This window comes from Callospermophilus lateralis, chromosome 2 (genome assembly GCF_048772815.1).
Source record: "Callospermophilus lateralis isolate mCalLat2 chromosome 2, mCalLat2.hap1, whole genome shotgun sequence".
NCBI classification, from domain to species: Eukaryota; Metazoa; Chordata; class Mammalia; order Rodentia; family Sciuridae; genus Callospermophilus; species Callospermophilus lateralis.
In genome coordinates this window covers 23970513-23997319 of record NC_135306.1, presented here as the reverse complement: position 1 = coordinate 23997319, position 26807 = coordinate 23970513, and the positions used below count along the sequence as shown (strand labels likewise).

Here is a 26807-nt window from a genome sequence, read left to right as displayed (position 1 = left end):
CTAAAATAATAAAGCAGAAGTGACAGCGTGCTCCAACTCATGAAGATCAGCCACAAAGTCACCGCAGCTCCCTTTTTGTCTCTAGAGTTATTCTCTCAGGGGAAATTAGTTCCTATGTCATCAATACACTTGACCAGCCCAAGGGAAAGGCTCGTGGTAAGGAACTGAGGTTTCTGCCAATAGCTAGCAAGACTCTGAGACCCCATTTAACAGATACAAGTGATCCAGAACAACCCAAGTAAACCACTCACATATTCCTAACTCACAGAAACTGAGTAACAACTGGTTGGTGTTTTAAACCATTATGTTTGGCAGGGGTTGGGGATACTTTATTATGCAACAGTTAACAACCAACACAATATTAAATGTAGGTTTTTTCTAGTTTTTAAATTAACTTATTGGGGGGAGTGTACCTTACGTTGAACCCAGAGGTATTTAACCACTAAGCCACATGCCCATCCTTTTTATTTTTTATTTTTGAGACAGGGACTTGCTAAATTGCTTAAGACCTTGCTAAGTTGCTGAAGCTGGCTTTGAACTTGAAATCTTCCTGCCTCACCCTCCAAAGCTGCTGGGATTTAGGCATGCCTCACCACACCCAGCTCAAATGTGAGTGTTTTAAAAGAACTCTCTGGCTCCTAAGATTAGATTAGATTAGTTAGAAAGCTGTTGCAATAGTTCAAGCAAAAGATGATGGTAGTGTGAAATAAAGTGACAATAGTCAAGGGGAAGGAAAACCGGTGAACTGGGGAATATCTTGATGGATTCAATTGGTGGTATCAAAGATGACCCCTAAATGTGTGGTATGAGAAACAGACTAGATGGAGTAATACTAACATCTCTATGTGGCAGGCACATGAAAGTATCTAATTTAACCCTCATAATAATCTTAGGACATAGGTACTATGTCCTTTATACAAATAAGTGATGCTAAAATGTGCTTATTTAAAGTCACACAGTTAATAAGGGATGGAGTTGGAATTTGGAATCAGGTTGACTCCAGAGACTGTACTCTTGAACACACTACCCTGTAAAGTTGCACAATGACTCAATGAAAGGAGTACTATTATTGTCCCCACTTTACAAATGAGGAAACTGGACATCAAGGAGATTAGAAAAGTTAGGAATTATATACAGATATTCTACTTGCAGAGCCCAATTTTAACTACTGAGCTACACTCCCTTCTCTGCCTTAATGTTAACAGGATTTAATGCAGTGATGAAAGCACTGTGTATAACTTACTACCCAAAGCATGGTAAGCATTCAAAGGCATACTGTGTTTTTTCTCTTTGATCCTTATATATTATTAAAGAAAACAGGCTGAGTAAAATCAAGCATTTGGCTTACACAACTAATAAGTAGACTAGAATATGAACCCAGGTTAATCTGACACCAGAACCATCCAGTACTCTTTCCTTTATTGGAGATTTTCAATTTTTATTATTAGTAGTATTATTATTGAAATAGAATCCTCTCTTCCAAATGAACTAAGAAACAGGAAATAAAATAAAAAGTTACCTAAAAGCCCACTATGTAATCACATCAAAGAAGAATTGCTACAGTTTATTTTTGTGGATGACTGTGGGTCATGGTGCTGGGAAGCAGGATACAATTACCAAACGTATTGGCACCACCTATGCCATTTTCCACACCTGGTGAGTTTTACCACCACTGACTATTTTAACCTACCACCTTGGAAGATTCTGGAGTGAAAAGGAGTGGAAGTTGTTGCTTGGACTGAATATGTCCCCTCAAAATTCACATACTGAAATCCGATGCCCCACTGCTAGGGCATTAAGAGGTGGGGCTTTGGGAGGTGATTGGGTCATGAGTATAGAGCTCTCAAGAATGGCTTTAGTGCCCTTATAAAATAGTCCCCAGAAAAAACCTTGCCCTTTGAGGACAGTGAAAAGACACCTGTCTGTGTCCAGAAAGCAGGCCTCACCAGACACAGAGTCTGCCAGCATCTTGAGATTAGACCTCTCAGAACTGTGAGAAATAAATTGCTTTAAATGGGGTAATATGTCAAGATCACAGTAATGTTTTGAGCGACTAATAAAAAAATTTAAATAAATAAATAAATTGCTATTGTTTAAGATACCTAGTCTATGGTCTTTTTCTTATAGCAGCCCAAAGTATGAGAGTTGTGTTCATTAAATCTTTTATTTACATAAAGTTTTAAATTTTCAATGATAAAGGAAAGATCCTGCAATCAGACTAAAATACCAACCATTGTTCAGTTCCCAAGCACACACTTGGCTTTCACTGCAAGCATCCTCCCCAGTGCATAATTAGGTGTGGCTGTCTTCCTCTTACTCAAAGCAGTATGGATAATGTTTGATCTAAATACAGAAATGACATTTAGGGGAGTTAAGTTAACTCAATACATTACTTATTAAAAGAACTACATTTGCCAGGTGCCATAGCTCACATAGTCAATTCCACCCACTTGGAGGCTGAGGCAGGAGGATCACAAAATCAAGGCCAATCTGGGCAACTTAGCAAGACTCTGTTTCAAAATAGGAAATAAATAAAAAGTGGTACTGGGACTGTGGCTCAGTGGTAGAACATTTGTGTAGCATGTGCAAGGCCCTGGGTTCTATCCCCAAAACCACCAAGAAAAAAAAAAATCTTCTTATTTCCTAAAATTATTTTCAATCTTGTATAAAAAGGGAGTTTTAAAAGTTATACATGATTTCATTCAAAGGAGAAAATAAAAAATATAGGAAAACTTCAGGAAATAAAAATCACTAATAATCCTATAACATTGTGAGCATTTTTGGCATAATTCTTTCCAGTCTTATCAGTCTTGTTTTATAAATATACAAACTTAAATATATAGTTTTATAAAATTTAAATTAAACTTCAATTTCCTTAAGCAAAAAATAAAACTAGCTAATATTTATTAAGTACAACAGTACCAGGCACTAGACAATGGATTTTAAGGCTTATATCTCTAATATCTAATAGGTACATAATACTACTACCCTCATTTTACAGATAAAGAACATGAAATTTGAAGAGATTAAGAATTTGCCCAAGGTCACAAAGCCAGGAAGCTGTCTCTCTTACCTACAAGGATCAAGGGGGAAACAGCTATGAGTGCTTTGAAAAATCACATCAAATAAAATTTCAGCTATTACTCTTGAAAAATAGGCAGCATATTAAATTGAGAGTCACAAGTTGGAGTTGCCTGACAAATCCTAAAAATGTTCCAGAAAGAACACCTAAATGAGCCAGAAAAGAGGGCAGAGAAGGCATCCCATGGGGAAAGAAAGAGGAGGATCTGATGTATTAAACTTTGCAATGGAAGAAAAGAATAAGAAATAGGGCTTACTTGATACCTTCTGACAAAGTGTGTCATGAAGTACAAATTACCAAGAAAGTATATCCTAGCAGTTAAAAGCATGGACTCTGCCTGGGTTTGAATCCTGGCTCTGCCTCATGACTATGCGGCTAGTTCTTTCTGGGACTGTTTTCATCTTTAAAAATGGGAATACTAATAGCATCCATCCCATGAGGTTATTGTGTGGAAAAAATAAATGAGTAAATGTAAAAAGACTGTATTTAAAATAGTGCTTGTTATACAATAAGCACAACCTAATTGTTAGACATCATTACACTGGTTAGATTTCTAGAATCTCTTTTCTTTACTCATTTTTGTGACATTTTTAATTTGTAGAAAAACTGACAGCAAATCCTAGATTTAAAAGGACTTTTTTAGTTTATTTACTTACTTGTGGGGAGGCAAGAAAGCAAATTAAGGAAAAAAGGAACAAAGCCAATTTACTGTTTGGCTTTTGTTTTATCTTTGCGATTAAAAACACTTATATCTACATACATAAATCGGCAAACAGCAGAGAAGACCCCTCATCTACTCTCTGAAAAAAGATTCTAAATGTTTCCATGGTGATGCAGAGAGAAAAGGGAAAATGAAATTAGCTACCTTAGAAATGTAAAGGGTCTAGAAATGGTGAATGCAGGACATCTATCACAGACAGGAAAAGACCAGTAGGTAGTAGAATAACATTCCGCACTAGGGTGGAGCTCTGTGGCAGATATCCTTCTTCCCTTCCTTGGATAAAAACATTTTAAGACCTGGAATGTGAGTTTTGACAGGAATAAAGTGATTATTAAAGGAGGTGGGTGGTTGCTGTGCAGAACTTATCTTTGATTCTTAGCCTGGGGCTTTTCAAAAAGTGTTTGAATTTTAAAATATGCAACAGACAAGTATATGTAATATAAACATGCACAGTTTAAAAACATGAAAGAAAGACCCAAGTACCCACCACCTAGTTTAAGGGGGAAATGCCAATACGTCTGACAGCCCATGTGTCTGTCCTGCAGGCTCCTCCCTGTCTATATCACTGTCCTCCCTCACCCCAGAAGATACCACCTGATGTTGCATTCATTACTCCCCTAAAACTGTTGCACATACAGTGCAGCCTTAAATGATGTATGGTTTAATTTCACCTGGCTTTGAACCCTAATTTTTTTTTCACTCAACATTATTTCATCCCTATTGATAATTACAGCTATGGTTCATTTTACTGGCACAAAGTACCCCACTGGATGAACACTGCACGATTTACTCAGATATTTACTGTTAAAAGACATCTGGGTGGTTTCCAGTTTGGGGTTATTGCAAGTAAAAATGCTATCCCTATTCCTAGAAATTTTTCTAATATGTATGCAGGGGTTTCTCTGGAGGTAAAGACTTGGAAGTGGAGTTACTGGGCCATTGGTAACACAGACTTTTATATTAAGTTTATATTTATTTTTGGTTTATTTTTTATAGCGCTGGGGGGTCAAACCCAGGACCTTACCCATGCTAAGCACACACTCTGTCACCAAGCTACATCCTCAACCCCCACCTTCAATTTTAATAGATTACACCAAAATGTTTTCCAAAATGGTTCTGACATTAACGTTTCCAACATCTCCACTTTCCCCATCAACACTTGTTCTCATTGTGGTTCATATTTCTAATGAAATTGAACTTTCTGGACTACTAATCATTTCCTGGCTATCTGTGTCACAATCATATTCTCCCACTTTATGGCTTATCTTTTCACTTTCATAATGTCTCTAAGTTTTCATTTTTGAGTTATGGAGATTAAACCCAGGGCTTCAGACACATTAGGCAAGCACTCACCACTAAGCCTTGTCCCTAACCCTTTTTAGGTTTTATTTTTTAAGACAAGTCTCTCTTATTCAGTTGCCAAGACTGGCCTCAAACTTGCAATCCTCCCACCTGAGACTCCCAAATAGCTAGGATAACACAAGTGGCGTATAATGATTATACCTGTCTTATAATGTCTTTTGATAAACAGAGGTTCTTCGTTTTAAAGGAATCAAATTTATTAATCTTCTCTTAGTTTGTACTTTTGGTGTAGTAAGAAATCCTTTTCCATGATAACATAATAATGATATTGCCCTATTTTTCTATTTTATAAGTCTTTACTTTCATATTTATATACTTTTTTCTTTTTTTTTTTTTTTTGCTTTTTCTTTCTTGTTTCTTAGATTTTTTTTTTTGACATAGTGCAAGACAGAGACCCAATTTCATGTATTTCTATTTAGATAAATTATCACAATCTCATTTTTTACAGTTCTTTCTTTCCCCACTGATCAGAAACTGTCATTTACCAAGTCTCCATGCAGGTCGAGATCTGTTCCAGGTATCTCTACTATAGTTTTTTTCTAGTTTGTCCTCTTTGTTCCTATTTTCACATTATAGCTTTATAATGTCTTGAAATCTGGTAGAGCAAGTCCACCTACCTTGTTTCCGTTTTCACTATTATTGGCCCTTTGTTAAATCATGTAAAATTTTAGAACTGTTTTAATCAAATTCTACCCAAAAATCCTAATAATTTTTTCACTGGGATTGCATTAAATTTGTAGGTCAAGGAAAGAAACTGAAATATGTCTATAACTTCATGTCAATCTAGACATGAACACAGTATTTTTCTCTCATTTATTTAACTCTACTTTGGCTTTTGATAAAAGTTTCAAATTTTCTCCATGAAGTTTGGTATCATTCTTTTGAGATATACATTTTCCCCCTAGGAACATCATATTTTGTTCTGTTGTTATTATATCTGACTTTAGAAGTATTTTTCTGTTAATTACTAATGTAGAGAAATAAAATTGATTATAGTACTCCATATTCTGTGAAGTTGTTGAACATTTCTAATTTTTATAATTTATTCATAGCCTCTTTTAAGCTTTCTATGTAGATAATAATATCACAATGACATTTTTGATTTTTCCTTTCCTATCTCTATACCTTTTATTTCTTCTTGTCTTATTGTACCAGCTAGGGTTTCAAGTACAGTGTGCTAGTCTATAGTTGATTATAGTTTTAATAGAAATGTTTGTTTTAAATCTGACTATTGCTATATTACTGTAACTTTTCTGTAGATGCTCTGTCAGGTGAAAGAAACGTTTTGTTTTCTTCTACTTGTTAGGTATTCTTGATCATGATTAGAAGCTGCATATATAACTAAATGCTTTGTCTGAATACTGTTAGGAACATATATTTTTTCTAGCCTGTGAAGACAGAAATTGTACACATTTTTCTAATACTGATACCATCTTCTTGCATTTCCAGAATAAGACCTATAACTAAGAGTCAAAAACGGTAAGACAAAACAAAATAGAAACTCTCTATTAAACTGTACAGTGCTAATAATATTTATTTACCCCAAGATCTTGTCTCTTCCAAAGCATCGTTCCGAGATGCATCCATGGCTTTCTATTTTTTCTTTTGAGACAGGGTCTGGCTAAGTTGCCTAGACTGGTCTGGAACTTTTGATCCTCCTGCCTCAGCCACCACCACACCCCCACAGGTATCTGGGATTATAGGTGTGCACCATATCCCAGATATCTGTGCCTTGTCTAAGTTCTCAGAGCACTTAACGTTTGATGATGTTCATTTGATACTTGGAATGGGATAGTCTATACATGTCCTATTTACCAACTAAAATATATGCCCTTAAAGAGCAGCAACTAGTAAGTAAGCACATAATAAATCCTTGCTTACAATTACTTAAAATAGCCCAGTATACTGGTGCATGCCTGAAATCCCAGGAGCCCGAGAGGCTAAGGCAGGAGAATCTTGAGTTCAAAGCCAGCCTCAGCAAAATCAAGGTGCTAAGCAACTCAGTGAGACCCTGTCTCTAAATACAAAATAGGACTGGGAATGTGGCTCAGTAATCAAATGCCCCGGAGTTCAGTCCCTGACACCCAATTTAAAAAGAAAAAAAAAAAAACAAGTACTTACAATATCCTTGTGTGGATGAGATATTTTAAAAAATAGATAATAATGCAACATCCTTAGAAAAATAAAACTTCTAGATGTTTTTAGAGAACTGAAGTTTTAATCTCCTAACACTCACTGAAACTATCAAACTGTTCTAAATTATACTTCACACTTTCCTACTCACCTTGTTTACAGAGTTTTCTACCCATGCTTCATACATTTTTTTATATTAAGTGAAACAATTTTTTCTTGTTGAGGACAATTATTAGGAATATCAGTTACAGTATTGCAACAGAGAAACAGCTGTGCATAATGTGTGGGATGCAGAAACTAAGCCATTGCCCTGACTTTGACAGGAGGGGGGAAAAAAAACAGGTATTTTTCTTCTGTGGCACTGACCATTCACTTTTCCTCCTCTTTCTCCCCACCCTTTCACCCCAGAATTATACAATGTATCTCCTAGGACTCAGGTTTTTAGCAGTGATACTATAAAAAGTTATCATTTCTACAGATAATAACCTGCCCCCATTGTTTTTTTCCACTGTTGACTCCCTTCTCTGTACATGACAGCTGACTTCATCACTGCTTCCATTCTCCAGAGGGGACACAGCATACAGTAGTAGCTAAACACACAGCTCTGGAGTGATGCTGCCTGGGTGCAACCTCACTTTAGCACTTGGGAGTTGACAGTCCTAATGACAAGTTACTTGATTTTGCTCTTCTTTAATTTCTTTCTCGGTATCATGAAAATATATATTTATCTACCTCACAGAATTGTTCTAAGAATGTATTCATATTTCCAAAGTGCTTACACCAGAGCCTAGCATATAATATTATTAAATAAATGAATAACATAGTATAAACTCCATTGCTCTCCTGTCTCTTAAAACTGTTTCAGTGTTTCTCACTCTGGTTGGTGATTGTCCTGGTGGTGGTGGTGGTGTTTTAGGGGAAGGAAAGATACACTACAAAGGACAGAAAGTAGCAGACACTACTAAGGGATCCCAGCGCTTCATCCCACTGGTCAGTGCCTCCATCAGACAGGAAGGAGAGGAGGCCCAGGGAGGGTCACTGCTCCATTAGCCAGGTGAAACAGGTGAAGAAAATGGGCTGCATATTTAAATAATCAGCATAACAAGAATCTAGGGACAAGGAAGATTGCCGTTTTCAAATGTTTACAAGGCTGGGATGGAGAAAAGGGAGCATTTAAAATTCTACAAACAGCTACAGTCTCCCCATCACTGAACATGGTTAATCAGGGTATACTGGTGGCCAGGTGTCAAGGATGCTGTAAGAGAGAATTTTTTTTTTTTTAAAATGCAGAGTCGGATAATTTAATATTTCTTCTTTCTTTAAAATCTTGATAATCCTGTAGGAGTCACCAAGATGTTACAATCTAGGTATGAGTCATGCATCATCAATGCGCTGCTTAAGGCGGCACATAATTCTTCAGTCCCCACAGTGCTTGGCACAGTACCACAGATCTAAGTGAGGAATTCTAGCCCTCGGGCTATGTATACCTCAGCTCAGAGTTACCAAATCTCTAACACTAAGTGCACCAGCTAGCTGATTCCGGACTTCACTTAGGACGGACAAATACAACAAGGCATCCTGAAGTGGGACTTGGCCCGTAGGTGTGCGTCCGGATTAACGCTGAGGCAGTCCTTCCCGTCACCCTTCCAACACGCCGGACAAACGCAGGCAGAAGTGGGCAGGCAAGTCGAGGGGATAGGGCTGGGCGAGCCCACACACGGCAGGGGAAGGGGACAAAGGCCTCTGGAGAGCACGCTGGACTGCGAGGCTGGTAGGAAGGACCTATTTCCAGCAAACCGCCGGGACTCTGGTCTGGCATGCAAACTGACGACCGCAACTGGCCGCCCAACGCCCACTAACCAGGTCCTAGGGTGCCGGGGGCCCCGCGGTGGTCCTCTCTACCCGCGGGCTGGGCCGAGGGCCCGCCGAGCCGCAACCGCGAGGCGGGCCCCGGGGCACAGGCGGGGCAGCACCTGCAAGGCTCCGCACCGCGGTCCCGCAGCCTCGCTGCTCAGCGCGCTGTGCCGGGCCGCCGGACTTGGGGCCGTCGAGTCTCGGGCCGTCACGGCCTCGGCCAGCCCGCGACCCCACTCAGGCGGTGGACCCCGGCCGCAGCGCGCGCGCGGAATGTGGGGCAGCGGCTGCCTCCCGCCCCGCCTGGTCCGCCCGGGTCGCGCGAGCTGCCGCCGCCATCGCGGACCGCGCGGGAGGGAGAAGAGGGACCGCTCCGGGCGCCGCTTTACCTGAGAAACCAGCGGGAGCAGCGTCTGCTCCACCGACCGAGTTTTGATCTCGAGTTCCGAGTCGAAGGCGAAGCCTGACGGGCCGGCGGCGTGGACTGCTCCAGCACCGGCGGGGCCGGGACAGGCAGCCATGACCCCGCGTAGGTCTTGCAGCCCGCTCTCCGCGCCGCTGCGGGCCCGCGGCCCACTGCCAGTCAGCCCGCGGCTCTGCGGCCGCCGCACTGCACCCGCGCAGCCCGCGGCCCCGCCCCCTGCAGGCCCCGCCCCCGCGGGCCCGGCCCCGCCCCGAGCCCCACCTACTCCAGTCGGCTCTCCCCAGCCCCGCCCCCTCGCCCGGCCCCGCCCCCTTCCCTCGGCGGCGGGTTCCCCAACTCTCCGCAAACCAGAAGCACGACAGCTGAGAGCCTCCCAGGAGGACAAGGTCCCGGCAAAGTTTCCCATCCTCCCAATAGACAACGTCCGAAATCAATTCCCAACCCCCGCAAGTTTCTGGAAGCTGCGCTGGGGTGAAACTGCTAAAGCAGAACCTGAATCAAGTCAGGGGGCGGGGCCGCTCGTCTTTGAGCCTCTTGGGAAGGTCCCTTTTCCACCCTTATTTTATGCATGTATTTCTAGTACTTGGGTTGAAAATGAGAACAGTTGATGACGCGATAGGGAATATCAGGGTACTCGGCAAGAAGACGGTATATCTTTCGGGCTGTTTATTCTCCAAAACAAAATTATGCATGAAAAAGCGTTGTCTATTGTCCAATCCTATTACTTTTTAAACTTCTTCCAAAATTAATTTTTCTCCAGGGACAGAGTAGTTTCTTAACAGGCCAATGCAAAGATTATCGTTGTGTATTTCTGACCGTAGTCACTGGCAAGGTTAAGAATCGTTCTCTGAGTCCAAATTTTACTTACACGGAGCCCAGGTGGTGATAGGAGGGAATGTGGAACACCCCTTATATTCAGGTTTCCAGAAGGAAAGCCAAACGGAGGCTGTCAAAAGCATTCACCCTGTGAATAAGTTCTAGACTTGAGCAACTGACTGATGCCCTGGGTACCATCAATCTGAGTGAGGCGCTGGGTGCTGTTCTCCAAGCACTGTTGAAATGTGTTTAGCAGTGCTTCCATTTTTGGTCCAGCTTCCTCTCCCAGAGCTACACAGGTATCTTAGACATTGATGATAGCCAAGCTTAGACTTGTTCTCTTTGTTCAAAAAGCACAGTTCCTTAATTCAACTCTCTTCCAGTTCCAATTCCTACAGCTCAGCCATGCACCTTACCATTTCTTTATCACAATACCATTTCCCCAGTGCAATGAGGGATTCGGCCACAGCTGGGGACCCTTAGCATCTTTTCAAAGTGCCCTACATCCACTCTCCAGACATACCTCCCTCATCCAAGCTGATCAAATTTTATAAAAATTCAGTGGTCACTGGTGCCAAAAAGAGAAGTTAGGATATAAGGCCTGAGAGATGGATGTAGTACAAGGAAAGATCAAATTTCTCAAGAAACAAGAGGCAAAGGTTACCATTCAACAGCAGTAATTTTATTTCAAAATATAAATATTTTACATTTTACAAAGAGGTTACATCAGTAGTTGTCAGAGCAAGTTAAAGCTAAGAAACAGCATTTGTGTAAGAATAAAGAATATTTGTCATAACTGACTATTTACTTTCAAGCTCTCTTTTGCCTGAGAATGTGGAGATGATACATTTTCAGACAATACATGAGTAATTACAACTATGTCCAATCTTAATTTCACAACCAAATGGTATTTGAAATACACTCCAGTCACCTCAACAACTGGCACTGCAAAGGACAAAGAAGGGTTTTCTCTGGAATAGCCACAATGAGAGTTCACATCTGGGTCACTGCTGTACAAAAGAATTGGTATTTCATAATAAGCTAAAATGATGTTACTCTAAGATTTGCTTCCATACATTTCACTGAAAATCTAAACTTAGAAGCATAAGTGAGCAGGTGTGGAGAAAAGAACTCTGGACTTGGAGTCAGAAGTTCTGCAAATAAATTCTGGCTCCATTCTTTTGTGGTCTAAACTTAGAGGGAAATTCTGGGGGAAAAAAAAAAAAAAACCTTTCAGAGCCTCCAGTGCCTCATCTGCAATGATTATAATACTGCCTAGCTCACAGGGTTGTACCCAAAGGTGTCTAAAAACCATAAAGTGCCATACAAAACATTTTTAAAATGTAATATCTATATCACTGTGTTTGCACATTACTTGATCCTTGAAAAACTTGCAAAATCAAACACAAATACTGATTTTACACACCATCAGTGAAAAAGAACCTCTATACTTTATAGCTCTGCATGGCAAATATGCTTGCTTTCTAGTATCTCACTAAAGTGTGAGATTTATAAATGATTGCAGGATATCACAGTAATACATTCACCATTCAGTATAACCACTAGGGATGTAAACTTCAACAAGAGCTGTATTTCCCAAGAGACGGCAGTCCTTTGAAATGCTCAGAGAAAAGGAGGGGAGGGGGGCACAATCTAAGGTCAAACAGTAATTGTCTCCTCTTATAAATTCACAATGTTATCATAGCATGTTAAGAACTCTTAGAGATCCCAAGGAAAAGAAGCTCAGCATTCCTCAATGTTACATGAGCATGGTGCGCGCGCGCACACACACACAAACACACACACTTTTTCCTCTTATAACATCAACATATCTTGGAACTGTCACTATTAAGAAAAACACTTTGCCAAAAGCTGCTTAACTACGAGAAAAAAAGGAAGAGAAATAGAACATGGACTGAGAGAAACAGGAACTGTATTCCATTCTGAATTCCATGACTTGACTGTGTGTGCACATGTCAGACAAACTACTTTCACCCAGGCATTTGTTTCCTTCTCTAGAAAATTACAGGATCACCTAATTATATGCAACCCATTCTAGCAGAGAATTTCTATCACTCTAGTAACTAGACAGGACATCTTGATTTACAATTCTTTTATGTTTAAACTATCAAAAAAACTGCGTAGTGGCCTCAGATACTTTCTTCAGATTCTCAATAATCAATGTTAATGAAATGAATATATTTTGATGGTAAAATGTATAAAGACAAGAGATTGATAAAAATAAAAAGTATGTATCCTTAACTCAAAGTAGCATTTGGGAGCATGTTGCCAGAAGCTATTTCAACTGTGAAAAGGGTATTCTCAGCCCTACTGGAGTATTCTTTAAGGGCCCTGGGAGAGTTCAGAAAGGACTGAAGGTCAAGACTGGAATGTGCAGTCTTGAGCATTTTACACATAAACACTTAGGATGAAAATTCTGGATAGCTTACCTAAATCAGTGTGCTCTAATCTAACCCCTCATGGCCTGAATTTCTGAGTAGTCTAGCCCAGCAGTGACACATTCCTGAAGTACTAACATAAGCAAGGTGGCAACTAGAGGTACTAGATAGTCCTGATAAGTCACAATGGGTTCATGTTAGGATCAAGGTTAGTCAGAAAACCTTACCTGCAAGCCCTATAGCAGGCCTTTAACTGAAATAAACAGCTGCCAATTCCAAAAGCTACAGATTTTGTTTAAATACAGGGTCTCAATATAATGTGATTTGCAAATGTTTCCACAGTCAATCCACACTAGTCTCTGAGACCAAGAAAAAACTGCTCGTTAACCGCCTCTCATGGAAGAGGGGGTTAGAATATCTTGCAATTTTAACAATATCCAGACTAGCATCTAAAGCAGTCAAACAGAAATTTTCCAGGAACAGAATGTGGATTCAAAAAGGATTTACAAGATGTGGAATTTATGTTGAAAACCCTATTCCCTGTTATTGCTTGGAAAGACAGGAGCATTTCTGTGTGCAGAGTGTGTATCTTCCCCAACCCCCATACCATTCAGTGTACAACTAACAGTGAACCTGAAAGTAATTTTTAATAAATCTATACAACACAAGATACTTGGACAGATTTCTCAGTTTTTACTGAAGCTACATTTACTTTGTTGCTACATTGTCTATTCCTAGGGAAACTTTCTCTTTCTGCGTTAAACTCTGAAGGAGATTCTTTGGGACAAGTTATCTTTGATACCTGCCTTGTCATACCACCTGATCTCTAACTACATCCTGTGGAAATTCTATAAAACCTTCTCCCTGTACTTAAGGACACATGCTGGGGTGCTTCTCTCAGGTTCAGATTTCCCCAGCTGATGGACTGAACCAGTCCTTACGCTGTCACTATAGCAACAGAGCAGTTCAAGTTTCCTGATCAGGACTGTGTAGCACTCTGGGGCACCTCTGCTCCTGATATTTCAGGGTGGTATTACATCACTGTTGCTAATTTTGGCAGCTTGAAACTATTCTCTTACAGCTCAGAGTTCCTCTCTAAGAACCTGATACTCAGATACTAATAATTATCCCAGCAACAGTCATATATTAGCTCAAGTTTAGTCTTTTGCAATATCACCTTACACAGCTAAAAGCATTTTGGAGGAACATAATTTGTATACACACATTTATTCATTGTGTATAGTATTTCCCTCTTATGAACGTGTGCTAATTATACCTATAAACTTACCAGTATATAGTTAAGGAAAACAAACTTGATTTCCTTTTTTAACCCTTTTAATACAAAATTTTTTAATTTAATATTACACATGATCTGGCTAAGATTTAAGGTGAGAGCGCTTCCTTATGAGTTATCACACCACCCTGTACAGTCCCTGGCATGGAGCCTAGAGTTAGCAAACTCTTGAAAAATGTGCATCACTAAATAAATGACATCACTAAATAAATGACTAAAGAGGAGAATAAGCTATTTAGTGGTCAAATCTAACACTTAATGGAATAATACATTATAAATTTTGAAGGATTTATATTACAAATAATAGATCTACAGGTAGTCTACTATAGAACAACAGTTGAAAGACATCTTGGGCAGGGGATGTGGCTCAGGCAGCAGCATGCTCGCCTGGCATGTGTGGGGCGTTGGGTTCGATCCTCAACACCACATAAAAAGATAAAATAAAAAATAAAGATATTATGCCCACCTAAAAAACTAAAAAAATAAATATCTAAAAAAAAAAAAAGAAAGACATCTTGGTAACCTTTTCTAGATGGGTTTTTTTGTTTAAGTAGTATAAGAATAAAGTTAAGCAAATAAATTATCAATTTTTAGTGAGATGTTTTAGGAAAAAAAAAACTTCTACTTTTAAATGTTTTCTAAAAAAGTAAACCTTCAACATTATAAACTCCTTCTACTCTATATTCCTTTGAGAGCAAAGGATGGAACTGATGATTATTCTAAAAGGTAGCAAGGGTACAAAGCACAGGGCAGGGCCTCAGTCCCAGCACTGTGATTTAACGGCAGAGCAAGTCTGCAGGCATAACAAATGCCAACACCCATTCTGGCTCACAGGACAGGGGAACCTGCAAAAGATAGAGAAAGAACACTCCCTAGTACAACAGAGTATGCAGACCGAAGGAGTCAGAAAGAGCTGAGGCCAAATCTCACTAAACTGTGTGACTACAGTGGTCACTTTTCAGAACCTTACCTTCCCCATCAGTATAAAATGTTGTAAAATAATAAAAAGCTACATGAACGCTAATGTGAAGTGGTTGTGAAATAATATGTGTAAAAGGACTGTATAAAATGTAAAGCACTATGCTGGTTAATGTAATATCTGAGATATTTAAGAAGTTACAATTCAGTTCAGCAAGCATTCATTCATCTAGAGTCATTATGTTCAAGGCACTGTGCTAAGTGACAAGATATAAATATAAAATTATACTGCTAAATAACTACCTGGCAGAGTTCCAAATAATAGGGAATACATTTAGAAATCAGTACCGCTACACCTGAGTTTTCACTTAAGCATTTAAAAGAAAAAACTTAATGAGCATGAATTCCTTCATATTTAACATTCATAGCAGCTTCATATGTATTTAAATTTAATGTGGGCAGCCAAGTTTTAATTTTGGTAACACTGTAATGAGGGACAGAGGGAGAAGGAAGAGCCTCAGACTTTCTGTATCTCCTCTGGTTGCAACATTCAGCAGAACATCAAATATGCTTCCCTACCCATGCACTTAAGATTTGTTCTTTTCTCAAAGAGGAAACAGTACATTGTTCAAGAAGGGTAATCTTGCTCACATAACTACATACTCAAAAGTGAAAGCCCTCTTCACTGGAAAGTGACTGTCATAGAAAAGTTTATGAACTGATTTCTTAAAATAAGAGAAAATGTCATTGTATGTATTGTTAACAGCAGGTAGTTTCAAATTCTTAAAATAAATTCATAAATACATATTACTATAATCAAAGTGGGAAAAATTCAAGCCATGATGTCAGTGTATAAACGGAAACTTCAAGCCATCTTAGCAACAGTTAAGTGAGCAAACACATTTCTGAAGTCTCAACTCTATGTTTTAAAATGCAAAGCAGCCCTCAGTTGCGTTTCTCTTGTCCAGGTGTTCTGTATGGAAGGCCAGGAGGCTTCTTTTCTTGGCTCTGCCTTCTAGGCACAGCTGAAAGGACACTAGGCCTCAGCTCAGCTGAACTCACTGTCAAGGTGAAACTTCCTAGAGAAACCACTGCAGTGAAACCATGTCAGTCTACTGAAGATTTCAAATCTTCAGAGATGTCACGGAAAGTCCTAAAAGAAGAAAAGACAGAATGTTTAGTTTTGCTTTTGGAAAAGAGGGTGGAGGCAACAAAGTCACATTGGAGGAAGCATCTAACCAGTCACCAGACAACAGTACTTCATAAACTTGAGAGCCTTGATGAGATTATACAGCCACTATTTTTTTCTTAATATTTTCACTGAAATTGTTTCAAAGTCTGTTTGTTGTCCCTCATTCTTTACTAACAAGAATCGAGTTTCTTGATGAGTCTTTTATCTCCCATTCAAAAGACTATTTCCCCAGATTTCCTGACCACCTGACCAAGTTTTGACTCATGGGATGTAAGTCGAAGTGTTATGCCACTTGGGGTGTTACACCAATTTCTTAAAAGAGAAGAACAATCTCCCTCAACTCCTTGACTTTTTTACTTGCTGGAAAGAGAATACGATAACACTGAAGAGAAAAACAGAGATCAAAGATTAAACACTGAATGGATAAGTTTTATTAGAAAACAGTAAAGTGATCCAACAGAATCCAAGCTCTGAAGGATGAGGTTCAGGAATGGGGCAAACCTTTTAATCCAATGATTTGTATAGCTTCTGACCCACATCAGACGTGTTAAGTGAATGCTGCTAACTGGCAGGACGGAGGTGGTCTTCTGTATACATCAGCTTTCCCCAAGACAGCGGTAAGCTGACTTTTGTTGTTGTTGTTACTGGAGCTTGAACCCAGGGGTTCAAGCTACCACTGAGCTATATCCCAGACCGTTTTTTCTTTCTTTTTTTTTTTTTTTTTTTTTGGTGGAGGGGGATCAGGGATTGAGCTCAGGGGCAGTAGACTTTATTTATAGACAGGGTCTCAGTGAGTTGTTTAGTGCCTCGCCATTGCTGATGCTGGCTTTGAACTCTCCATCCTCCTGCCTCAGCCTCCCAAGTCACTGGTACTACAGGCATGTACCACCACTGCACCAGCTCTGCTAACTTGTCTTTAATACAAAATTTACATGTCTAATCTGTAAATGTCACCCAGTCAGGTTTCTATCTGTATTGGCAGCCTAATGGCCAGGCCAGGGTTTATCAAAGAACATGAGTTCCAGCATCCATCTTAGACAAGAGCCTCAAATCACAGCTGGCAGCACTTCAGAATGAAGAGAAGCTGGGCCCAGATGTTTACAAAATAGTCATATTGGCCCTGGACTCCCCTCTGGACATTTTACCCCAGCAAGATCTGAGTATTTTAGCGTTCCACTGATAGTGGGTTGGTTTTGGGGTTACGTACAAGCAAATCTCTTACGTGATATAGTCATGAAGGACAGTTTATTCCCATCCTTTTACATAAAATTTCTTTGCTCCTTTATTAACAATACCACCAATTAGGAGTGTAAAAAAGAATAACCTTAAAATGCCTACATTTTTTCAAAAGAATTTTAATGTCTTCTAATCATATTGGTTTGTGGCCACATCACTATAGCATGTTGTTCATTTTTAGATTTTTTTCCCTAATAGTCAAATAAAGCTAATATTATTTTCATACCAATAATCAAGTATTGATATTAAAAACAAACTGCTCAACATTTTCATTAAAAATAAAGCTGAAGTAGAAGACAAGGTTAAGCATTCCACCTTCAGGGAATGGCTCACAACTGCAGAAATGAGACAGCAAACAATTTTCATTAGATACAATCACCTGAAAACTTACAGAGCAGGGCCTGGGGTTGTGGCTCAGCGGTAGAGCGCTTGCCTAGCATGTGCGAGGCCCTGGGTTCTATCCTCAGTACCACATAAAAGTAAATAAATAAAATAAAGGTATGGTGTCCAACTTAAAAAAAAAAAAAAAAAATTACAGAGCAAATTATCTGAACTTCAAATACAATTCTGCAATCATGCTACCTCCCTGACTCCTTTTGTCTTCTTGATTTTCAGTCCAACAAACAGAGTTAGACAGGCAAGCCAGAGATAAACAGAAGACTAAACTTTTAACACAAAGTAGAAAGTACTTCAAGGTCAAGAGGAACACAAGTAAAATGTCACAAAAGAGAAAGCACATTCAAGGATGCTCAGTTACCCCCAAGGCTCTTTCAAGGACGGTGACCTAAGCTAAGCCTCTTGCACCTCTGAAGTATGACTCTCAGTGGCACAGCTCTTCTTAAAAGAACAGCCTTAAGAAACAGGTAAGCTTCCTGGCTATGCCTCCTGAGCTTTGAAAGGGCTTTTATGACATAACTAAACTCACCATGTTAAAAAAGTATGCTGACAGGTCTAAGAATTGGAATGAATGTTGTTTCCTTAAATATTTTCATGTTCTGAAAAGAATGTCCAAAAATAAAGATTTACATATACATGAACATTATATGCATTCCTTCTATCTATCTACCTATCATTTTTTAATAGTGACACTGTTGATATCTTCGCGCCATACAGGATGTTTGAAAGGCAGCACTGCTAGCCTCTATCCAGAGTTCTGACAATGTCTCCAGACATGGCCAGATGTCTAAGGGAAAAGTCACCCCTCCCCCCACACCCACCAGAATCATTGCTCTAGATTCCTATTTGTATGTCTAATTTTCAGAGTTTCATCCAAATTTGTGTTTTTACACTTCTATACATGCAAATCTGACAGCAAGCTCTTTCTGACAATAGGAATTTCAGGTAGCACTCAATGCTGTGAAGCCCTGGAAAATTTTTTTACAATCAATAACCCAAAGCTGGCCAATAACATGAAGCATTTTCCAATACCCAATAAGTTTCTTAAATCATCCTTCTACATCTTTTAAAAATTCTAAGATATCTGGAAGCGTAAGTCGTAAGTACTCATTTCCTCTAAATTATGAATGAAAATTTCTGCCTCTGGGCAAAGATGCATGAAATAAGATTAAGACTGTGGTTATCCTAGTGACTGCTTTCTGTTGACAAGAAGGCTTAGCTGTAACCTTGAAATTCATACCTACTATTCAGAGCTGCCTCCAGGCCAAGAAAGCCTGGAGAAGCATTCAAAAGAAAAAAGAAAAAAAGTGAAACAAGCTTAGAAAATAGATACTAAACATTTTCCATCTCAATGTAATCTCTGGTATATAGGGTGTCGTGTTGATTGTGGGGGGCATATAAAATCCAACTGAGGTAACACTGATCTTGAGCAAACCTCAAATTATACAGGAAGACAAAATCTATAACCTACTTGTTTCTGGCCTATCCAAGAGGTATTGCTTTAATCGGCAAGGTCTAAAAAACTATAACTCTCTGGATTAGGAAGAAACAAAGGGATAAGCACTGCATTGATTTCTAAAAACACTGGGCTGGGGATGTGCTCAGAGGTAGACAGCTTGCCTAGCACGCAAGAGGCCTGAGTTCAATACCTCGCACTATAATGTCCTACCTAGACCCTCTACATGCAGCATTCTTTTCCAAATCATAAGGATTATTGTGCTCCTAAGAACCACAGTTGTATGATTCCTCATCTGAAAACAAGCAGTCCAGAACAGGACCATATGTGGCTAGGGATTTGAGCAGAGGAATGTTAACATTTTATACCTCCTCTAAGAGCAACAGGGATTTTGCCCTGTAATTTCTCACTTACCATCTCTTGCTCTTTGAAAACATTTCAAGAATTGTTTCCTTTTAAGTTTCAATGAGACTTCTACAAATTCCTCTCCCATGGAAATGTTTAAATCTTTTCTGATTTAACAAGATTTGTTGATTCCCAGTCTCCCAGAAATGCAGAGTAAAATTTAAACATATAAAAATAAAAAGCTTTAACAGACTAACTTAACTTAGTTGTTTCTGCACAGCCAAGGGTACAACCCTTGTGACAGAGCATCACAGTTATTCATATCCCTTGCCTTCCAAATACTTGGAATGAAGTTCTAAAGTTGGGCTTTATTATATCTCATCCTTTTTTTTTTTTTAATCAGGCTTAAGGTCACATTGCAAAAATCTTTTTTTACCTGATCTGTTTTTGGTTTCATGAGTCTATTAATTAGACTTTCAAAAGTGAGGCAGGCCTGGGCCAGCTCACACAGGGCAGCTCTGAGAACCACATCAAGCATGTTATCTCTCTCCTAAAACCACTGAGGCCATTTTTGGTAAGACAATTTCGTGATTAGACATGCTCACATTTTGAAAAGACCACACTAGCCATAGTATGAAAAACAAACTAAAGAACAGTTAGAATAGTCACTGAGAGATGAGCCAGGAGACCAACGAGGCTGCAACAGATCCATAAGAAGCACCAGCTCAGAACACTGGGCACTGGGGGACAAGGAACAAGGGCAAACTTGAGGTAATACTGGCAGGATGGAGTAAAGACAGTGAATGAGGACACAGGAAGTAATAAGGACAACCAAACATGACATACGAAAGTGAGGGGACAATTACTGAGCTAGTAAACCGGAGAATACTGCATTTCTCTTGGTACCCCAAAGTGTTTAGGGAAGGAAAGGCAAAAAAGAGCAGAAGCTGAAACACACTAGCCTGTGGGCTTCCCAGGGGTGTGAATGCAGGCAAGATACCCTCTCAAAACCTGATTTCCTCATCTACAAACGTGGCATACAAAAATACTGCATAGACTAAGAAAAATAAGACAATCCGTGTAAAATTTTTATCACAAAACTTAGCACACAGTAAGTTCCAATGTTAGAAAAGTTATGCTTGTTACTATTTAAGAAGTCATTTAAACTTCCTATTAACTCTGAAGGAAAAAAAAACAAAACAATGAAGGCTATGTGGTCCTCACACTGCCTTCGTCAAACCCCCACGCCAGCTGCTTACTTTCAGAAGAGGAAGTAGGGAACAGGTCTTTTGCTTTTTGAACTATTCATATTAGTTTCTTCTGCTTCAGCTAAAAATTAATTATTGCTGTACTAACTTAAAATCATTAAAAAGCTTTTTCAAATGTAACAGCAAAACACCAATAAATGTTGCTTTTTTATACTTGTTTAGTAAGCCCAAAATAGGTATCAACTTAGCAAGGGCTCTCTGTTACTTTCAATTTACAGTCTATTGGCATCTCTGGTTCCCAAGAAAGCCTTTGTTCTCAGAGGTAAAGGCAGAAAAAGATATCCTAGTGTCATCACATCCTAAGTGGTAAGGTCTTTGTCAAAACCTCGTAGGTCCCCCTCTATCTATTCTTGCCAATTTTTCCATCATCTTGTGAGAGTACTGCATTAGCTCAAATGGACCTCTGACCAACCAACTCTAACTCAGAAACTACTTCACTTATTCCAAGTTAAAAGGATCATGTCTTGACAAGTATGGTGGTATACATCTGTAATCCCAATGACTTGGGAGGCTGAGGCAGGAGGATTGCAAGTTCAAGGCCAGCCTCAGCAACTTAGCAAGAATCTGTCTCAAAAATAAAAAATAAAAAAGGCTGGGGTGTAGTTCAATGGTAGAGCACCCCAGGACTCAATCCCCAGTATCAAAAAATAAAATTAAAAAAAAAAAGACCATGTCTCTTTAACACTTATAAGAAGTTTATATACAAGAATTGTATATAATAATATAAAATGGTTATTAAGTACATGGTCAGAAGCAACTTGTCAATGACTCCTCAATTACACTAGAATAACCCAAGGCAGAGAAACTGTGTTTTCCAGTTGAGGATAATAAGAATGATGCAATAAAGACTCTGGAAAGTTACAATCTATTCTTACACTGTCCCTCTTACTTTTGTTGTTATGAATGTAATTTCTGGTATTCCACATAGAAAATTATTTTGCAAGAATCTATTAACATTAAACCAGATGTATACCCAGATGTTCCACTTTGTCATAGCATCTTGATTTATAACAGCTATTAATGGAAATTACCAAATGTCTATCAATACTACACTGAATAAATGAGATTGTAGTATATTCATATACTCGAATCCTAGATAACAGTGGGAAAAAATGAACAATGGGGAAAAAAGTGCAACAAGAATGGTAAATCCCAGAGACAGAATGTACATCAAAAGAGGTCTCCCTTAAGAGTTTACACATTGATGATGTTCAAACACAGAACTAAAGTGACTCAGAATATTAGTAGGCAGAGGGGCCTAACTGAAGAAGCATATGGAAAGCGTCCAGAATAATGGGAACGTTCTGTATCTTGATATGGGTGGTAGTTACGTGAATATAAATATGTAACAAAGATCATTAGCATAAGTCTTAATATATTGAGGACTTGTATATCACCGTTAAGATATGCCTAAATAAAATATTATAACAAAATTATGAGATAATTGAAAAATATTTTAAACATTATAATTTACTTTATGAAATTCTGGTGATTAACAGATGAGAACAATTATTATTTTAATACCTGTACTATGTATGTAGAAATATTTAACAACAAACTATAATGCAACAATGAAAACTTGGGTTGAGGGGGGACCAGGAATCCATAAGACTTCATCTAGATTCACCGGTGTTTTATTACAGTCCTTTCTCTTTCCTTCTCCCTCCCTCCCTCCCCCACTCCCCCCCCCCCCCCGACTCTGTTTTGGCTGAACTGTCTGAAAATAAGTTTTTAAAAATCATGGCATGTATCCCTAAAGGACATTCCCCCATATAGCCAAAAGAAACCATCATCAAATCCAAGAAATTTAACAGTGACTATATATTATGGAAAATACAGTCCTTGGTTAATCTTCCCTATTGTTCCATAAATGTTCTTTATAAGTTCTGCTCATCCCCAATCCAGAAACCTACCATGGATTCATGTGCTGCATTTGGTTGTCCAATTTCTTGAGTCTCCCCCTACAATCTCTCTTAAATTTACTTATTTTTGGTCTTTTATGACATTAACAATTCTGATCTAATATAGTTTTAAATTTTTCCTGCCATAAGAAACCCAATCTGAAAACAATTTGTTTCTTTAGAGTCTTTTTCACAGCATTAGTATTCACACACCTTTATCCTGACAAGTCTGGATGATTTATTTACCAAATAAAGAGACAAGACAGTTCAATGTTCACATGTGGTTTATGATCATTCTGCATGAACTCACCGCTGAGTCTGAGTAGGCCATGGGGTCTGGTTTGGCGTGGGTACTGAATTCGTGGGACTCACTAGCATGGCACTATAAATATTGGAAGCAACCACAAGGATGCAGAGAAGTATGGGCCCAATGATTGCCCCTTCCAGGCCAAGGTAGTAAGCACCACCAGCTACTGCCAAGCCTGTCAGGTAAGGATGGCCACCTCTGGAAAAAAGAGCACAGGAATTAGCTTGTGAATGAACAAACAAAACTGACACAACTCTGAAAAATCTTTCTAACACAATGTCCGTTCTTCAGTACACCGGGCTTTTTAATCTATTGCAGGCTTTCTTTAAATTACTCCACGAAGATAACTGATCACTGATGGTAAGAAAATCAAGATACAAGACTTTACTTGCCCATGCACCAGTGTGTGACATCTGCCTCTTCACAACTGAAATAGCACTGTTAACAGATATTCTGTACCCAGTGCAGGTGGGTCCCTGCAGATTAATGCTGACTTAGAACAGTTTACCTAAATATAAAATATATAGCAAAGTTTAAATAAATGAAAACACTTATTCCTAGTGTTCAAAACTCATCTATTAAACTAGTTACCCACACCCTGATGTTCTCCTTTAATTTTCTCTCTCAAGTTTTAGGCATACCAGTTCCCTAAGGCTGGCTTATAGAGTTGCTTGTCTCTTTTTGCTCTGGAACTTTGGGACTTCAGAGTTCTTATACATAAGTTATTTTCTACTCTAACTTATTAAAAAGAGAAAACAAGGTAGTATACAATTACTCTCTACATAATTTAACTGAAGAGGACTACTTCCAGAAACAATGACCCTGTCTACTCTACCTTTTATTTTATTTAAAAAACTGAAACTAGACAGTTTGAGTAGGGCATAAACTTTTGGTCACAACCTGAATTCTAATAAGCAATGTGAATCTGAATATATGACTAAATGACAACTGGCTTGATTTATTTAATGTAATTCTTAAAAAGCTATCAAAACCAAAAAAATAGCTGGGCACAGAAGCCACACACCTGTAATCTCAGTAATTCAGAAAAGGAGGACTGAAAGTTTGAGGCCTGTCTTAGCAATTTAGTGAAGCCCTAATAAGCAACTTACTGAGACCCTGTCTCAAAATAAAAAATAAAAAGGACTGGAGAGAGAGTTCAGTGGTAGGCACCCCTGGATTCAAACCCAGTACCAAGCAACAACAACAAAAAACTCAAAATGAAAAGATATTTGTTATATGATCAAGGTTTTGATTCTGTCTTAAATTTAACCTGAATTCATTACTGAATCATACTATCTTCTGTGTATGTATGTGTGGTACTGGGGACTGAACCCAGGGGTGCTCGAACACTGAGCCATATCTTTTTTGTCTTTGTTTTTGAGATAAAATATACCTTATAAAATATAAAATATTTATAAAATATAAAATAACATACCTTATAAACAATTTTATTTTAAATTAACATTTAAAAGACTACTTTACTGAAAATTCCTTTTATCAGCTCTTTCCCCAAACCCCATTCCCCTCAAAATACAAAACTGCTTCAAAAAACCAATACATACCGCTCGATCATTCACCAGTAATTTCAGACTACTCACCCTGAAATATCAGAATAAATTGCAGTATCTACAAAGTATGTTGGCAAGAGATGAAAAACCAACAACAAAATGGCCTTGCATCCTAAGCCTTGTGTCAGCCACAGGTCTAGAACTGCGGGTATTGCTGCCCAGTATGTCCCAAGGAATGGCACTGCTCCAAGGATTGCTGCTAAGGCTAATAAAACACAAAAAAAGAAAAGATACTCAAGGTTCTCACAAAATAATCACAATGCAGCTAATCTCTTCCTATTTAAAAATATCCACCAAGACTCACAAACTCTAATTTTAAGAGACTGATAAGCCCTACTTAACTGAATTTTTCAGTTAAATAAGATCCTAATATCTTTATAATGTGTGTGTCTACTTTGTAAATCTGTTCGTCAGTGATAAAATTTTAGTGTTCTGCAGGTGTTACTCTGAATGGGTAATTAAAATACAGTCCTATAAAAGGATAGCACATTTATCAACATTCTTATTGAGTGCAAAAGCTAATTAAATGTTAGTCTCTAGGCTTGGGGTGTGGCTCAATGATAGAATACTGGCCTGCAGGTACAAGGCCCTGAGTTCCATCCCTGGCTCAGAAAGAGAGGAGGGAAAAGAAATCAGTTTCTAAAACCCAGATATAAATGTATACTCTTTACTTTGCTTCAAATAAAAATGAAATGTAGTCAGGCACAGCAGCACATGCCTATAATCCCAGCAGCTCTGGAGGCTGAGGCAGGAAGATCTTGAGTTCAAAGCCAGCCTCAGCAAAAGTAAGGCACTAAGCAAATCAATGAGGAATGGCACTGCTCTAAAGGAGGAATGGCTCCTGTCTCTAAATAACATACAAAACAAGCCTGGGGATGTGGCTCAGTGGTTGGTTGGTTGGTCGGTTGGTCAGTCTGTCTCTCTCTCTCTGGCACCATTAAACACATGTGTGACCTTGGGAAACCTTGGTTTCTCATCTAGACAACATGAACATCACCACCCTAACTGCCTCTCAGGGTGATTATGGAATAAGAACCCCCACATGTGATGCTTGCACATCACAGTGTGGGTTTGTGGACACCAAGAAGGAAAGAAGGTAAAGAACGAGGGGAGAGAGAAAAGTGGAAGAGATGAAGATAGAGGTAAATGTGGAATGCAGAGATATTTAGGAAAACAGGGAGTAACAGAAATAAAGGAAGAAAAAGCCAAAGAACAGGAACAGAGATTACATAAAGGAAAAAAGCACAAGAAGGTCATTAAACCACCTGGTACTTATGAAATGAGGACATTACCAGAACAGATCATGACAGGTTTAGATTCAGCCTATGTGCTCCCAGATGCAGTCATCCTCTCCCTGGGGCAGGACAAAGCTATTTTAGGTCAGTTGATATACTGGACGCCAGTTACATGCTAGCTAAGTGCTAAAACGTGCTGGGTGTGGTTCTAGCCACTGGGGAAATAGTAACAAAAAAAGGATAATACAAGCCATATTTCTGCTCATAATTTGGACTAGATTAGGTCTCAAATTACAAAATTTATTCTAAACTTAAAGAAAATGACATTTCCTAACATGTCAAATAGTCTAACTTTTCTTAAATAGAGGGCAGTAGAAGTGACGATACGGTTGTTACCTGATGGTATGAAGACAATATTGATGCCAAATATAGTATGAGTCAGCCAGGTATACAATCCATAAAAGCCAGCCATTTTGAGGGAAGCATCAAATACCCCTCTAGAATGTCCAAAGATAAAAAGAAAAAGTAAATAAATACAGCATCATGCAGTGGTTCCGAAAAACCAATACTTCTAGGCTTCTGGTCACTTCATTCCAAATCTGGTCAAAGTTTCAATTTTTATACTAACCTGAGAATGTTGTTTCATTTTATTGCAAAGAAATATAAAGACTTTATATTTTAAAATCCTAACATGTTTATAGAGCTGTTCTTTAAAAAAAAAAAATGATGAAAAAAAAAAAATCAACAAAACACTAAAATACCCTACCCACTGAAATAATTCATCAACTTTACACTTCTGAAGTAGATAACTCATTTGCAATGACTATATTTCCTAAGTGTGAATAGCATGAGTCCAAGGTTAGAAACCCATCTATGGCCAGCCCTTCTCTTCAGAAAAAG

General features: G+C 38.8%; 2 protein-coding genes across 9 annotated transcripts in view; both read right to left on the bottom strand.

Moving 5' to 3' along the window:
* Window positions 1–9773, bottom strand: part of Ctnnal1 (catenin alpha like 1) — a 59899-nt gene extending 50126 nt beyond the window's left edge. For both annotated transcript variants that reach the window (XM_076845716.2, XM_076845717.2), the window contains exon 1: window positions 9542–9773. In XM_076845716.2, coding sequence (XP_076701831.2) covers window positions 9542–9673 — 132 coding nt within the window. In that variant the 5' untranslated portion in view covers window positions 9674–9773. The remainder of the gene's footprint in view (window positions 1–9541) is intronic.
* Window positions 9774–11052: 1279 nt separating this feature from the next.
* Window positions 11053–26807, bottom strand: part of Tmem245 (transmembrane protein 245) — an 85779-nt gene continuing 70024 nt past the window's right edge. For all 7 annotated transcript variants that reach the window (XM_076845706.2, XM_076845708.2, XM_076845710.2 and 4 more), the window contains 4 exons: window positions 26304–26404; window positions 24703–24877; window positions 23108–23302; window positions 11053–16156 (listed from right to left, as the gene is read on the bottom strand). In XM_076845706.2, the coding sequence (XP_076701821.2) occupies window positions 16111–16156; window positions 23108–23302; window positions 24703–24877; window positions 26304–26404 (517 nt within the window). In that variant the 3' untranslated portion in view covers window positions 11053–16110. The remainder of the gene's footprint in view (window positions 16157–23107; window positions 23303–24702; window positions 24878–26303; window positions 26405–26807) is intronic.